Raw genomic sequence first — 3168 nt, forward strand, 5'->3', positions numbered from 1 at the left:
TTTACGATCCGCTTCGTTGTGTAAGGTTACTTTAGGCAGACATAACATTGGTCTTAGCGTTGTGTCTTTCAATATCCGTGTCCTCTGTCTTGTCAACTTCTGACACCAGCTCTGATTTTCATATATCAGCTTCTTCTCAATGACAGACACCTCAGTTCTGACACATCCTCAGAGACATGAAAGAAGGATGGAGGAGCGAGAGAGAGAAAGAGCGAGAGAGACAGAGAGAGAGAGAAAAAACAAACAAATATTGTTTCTGTTTTCTCCGGGAGGAAAACCTTTGGGAATCTTCAGCTTCAATCCTTCATTCAGAAGGCTAGATAACGGCACCGACTGTAGCCTAGGCGACGGTGCGCGCGTGAATTGCCTTTTTCCCAGTGTTCTGTAGCCACAACCGATACGAACCCTCGCTCTCTCTCTCCCCTGTCCCCTCCCTGTGTCACATTATATGAGTGACACTGTGTCGCGGAGGGCTTTCCACTCCCTTCCGAAACCAAACACACTCGCACACTCTCACGGGATCGCAGTCTCTCTCAATGTCAGAGAGAGGGGGGGGGGGGATGAGGAATTGAGAATGAGAGAGGGAGATGGTGAGGGCGGAGTGTAGTGTGTGTGTGTGTGTGTGTGTGTGCGCGTACGTGTGGTAGCGAGAGAGGTTGGTTGAGCTCAGCTGCATAAAGAAGAGGAGCTATAGCTAGAGAGGGAGAGGGAGAGAAGGAGAGGGAGGGTGAGATGGAGAGAGAGAGAAGTCAGGCTGTGCACACTGCCCTCATTTTGCACTTCCTAAGCTCCTGCCAAATGTATGACCATATTAGAGACACATATTTCCCTCGGATTACACAGATCCACAAATAAATCCAAAACAAATCACATTTTAATGAACTCCCATATCTACTGGGTGAAATGCCACAGTGTGCCATCACAGGAGCAAGATTTGTGACCTGTTGCCACAAGAAAAGGGCAACCAGTGAAGAGCAAACACCATTGTAAATACAACCTATATTTGTTTATTTAATTTCCCTTTTGTACATTAACTATTTGCACATCATTACAACATTACAACACTGTATATATACATAAAATAACATTTTGTATTGTTTAATTCACTTTGTTTATTATCAAATTCACTTGCTTTGTCAGTGTAAACATGTTTCCCATGCCAATAAAGCCCTTTGAATTGAATAGAGGCAGAGAGAAAATGAGAGTGAGATAGGGGCAGATTGAGAGAGAGGAAGTGAGAGAGAGAAAGAGAGGCTGAGAGAGAGGCAGAGAGAGAGAGGCTGAGAGAGAGAGAGAGAGGGGCTGAGAGAGGCAGAAATAGAGAGGCTGAGAGAGAGAGGAAGAGTGAGACAGAGAGAGAGAGAGAGAGAGAGAGGAGCTGATAGAGAGGCAGAGAGAGAGGCAGAGAGAGATGGCTGAGAGAGGCAGAAAGAGAAAGAGGCTAAGAGAGTCTGAGAAAGGCTGAGAGAGAGAGAGAGAGAGAGAGAGAGAGAGAGAGAGAGAGGGGAACAGAGAGAGAGAGAGGCCACCCATCTATCAGGACAAGTCATACCATTCTCACACACACATACACATACACACACTCTCTCTCACTCTCTCTCTCACTCTCTCACTCTCTCGCTCACTCATTCAGGGAATGTATGAATATGGTCTTTAATGGAATTCATTATTAATGTGTTACAGTGAAAGGAGCTGTTAATGAACACCACCAACACTGAGGCTGCCATTACAGTGAAAGGAGCTGTTAACTGCTTATGGCTGGGGGGCAGTATTGAGTAGCTTATATGAATAAGTTGCCCAAAGTAAACGGCCTGCTCCTCAGTCTCAGTTGCTAATATATGCATTTTATTATTAGTATTGGATAGAAAACACTCTAAAGTTTCTAAAACTGTTTGAATGATGTCTGTGAGTATAGCAGAACTCATATGGCAGGCAAAAACCTGAGAAGAAATCAAAACAGGAAGTGAGAAATCTGAGCTTTGTGTGTATTCACCACAGTCCCCAATGAAATCCCCTTGAGATATTAATGATGTTGCACTCCCTAGGGGTTCCACTAGATGTCAACCATCTATAGAAATTTGAATGAGACCTCTGCTGTGTTGTGGGAGTGAATGAGAGCAGAATCTCTCAGGTGTCCGGCAGTCAGCCATTTTATGATCTCGCGCATTCCTCATGGTATCCACTTGTGTTCCATTCCTCATGGTATCCACCTGCGTTCCATTGGTCATGGTATCCACTTGTGTTCCATTCCTCATGGTATCCACTTGCGTTCCATTGCTCATGGTATCCACTTGCGTTCCATTGCTCACGTAGACACAAAGGAATACTCCGGTTGGAACTTTATTGAAGCTATATGTTAAAAACATCCTAATGATTGATTCTGTACTTAGTTTGAAATGTTTCTTCGACCTGTAATATAACTTTTTGAAGTTTTTGTCCGACGTAACGCTGACCAGAATGAGCGTTTGGATATGTATACCAAACGCGCTAACAAAAGAAGGTATTTGAGCATAAATAACGGACATTATCAAACAAAACAAACATTTATTGTGGACCTGGGATTCCTGGAGTGGTTTCTGATGTAGATCATCAAAGGTAAGGGAATATTTATCATGTACTTTCTTGTTTATGTTGACGTTAACATGGCGGCTATTGTGACTAATTGTAAAGTTTAAAAAATATCAGGCACAGCGATTGCATTAAGGAGAGGTATATCTATAATTCCATGTGTATAACTTGTATTATGATCTACATTTATGATGAGTATTTCTGTTGAATGAAGTGGCTATGTAAAATCACTGGATGTTTTGGGAACTAGTGAATGTAACGCGTCAAAATAAACTCACATTTTGATAAATATGAACTTTATCAAACAAAACATACATGTATTGTGTAACATAAAGTCCTATGCGTGTCATCTGATGAAGATCATCAAAGGTTAGTGATTAATTTTATCTCTATTTGTGCTTTTTGAAAGTACTCTCTTTGGCTGGAAAAAAATGGCTGTGTTTTTCTGTGGCTATGTGGTGACCTAACATAATCGTTTGTGGTGCTTTTGCTGTAAAGCCTATTTGAAATCGGACACTGTGGTGGAATTAACAACAAGATTAGCTTTAAAATGGTATGAGATACATGTATGTTTGAGGAATTTTAATTATGAGATTTTTG

At 41.9% G+C, this 3168-nt stretch overlaps 1 protein-coding gene across 2 annotated transcripts in view; it reads right to left on the reverse strand.

The window, feature by feature from the left end:
* LOC110532902 (sodium/calcium exchanger 3) overlaps positions 1–676 on the reverse strand; it is a 91045-nt gene extending 90369 nt beyond the window's left edge. Inside the window, exon 1 of one of the 2 annotated variants that reach the window (XM_036987176.2) lies at positions 1–676. This exon is cut by the window's left edge and continues 113 nt beyond it. In XM_036987176.2, coding sequence (XP_036843071.2) covers positions 1–48 — 48 coding nt within the window. In that variant the 5' untranslated portion in view covers positions 49–676. The other variant, XM_090183404.1, reaches the window with a different exon arrangement.
* Between the last annotated feature and the right edge of the window lie 2492 nt (positions 677–3168).

Source organism: Oncorhynchus mykiss, chromosome 9, assembly GCF_057628025.1.
Source record: "Oncorhynchus mykiss isolate SJ-2025 chromosome 9, ASM5762802v1, whole genome shotgun sequence".
NCBI lineage: Eukaryota > Metazoa > Chordata > Actinopteri > Salmoniformes > Salmonidae > Oncorhynchus > Oncorhynchus mykiss.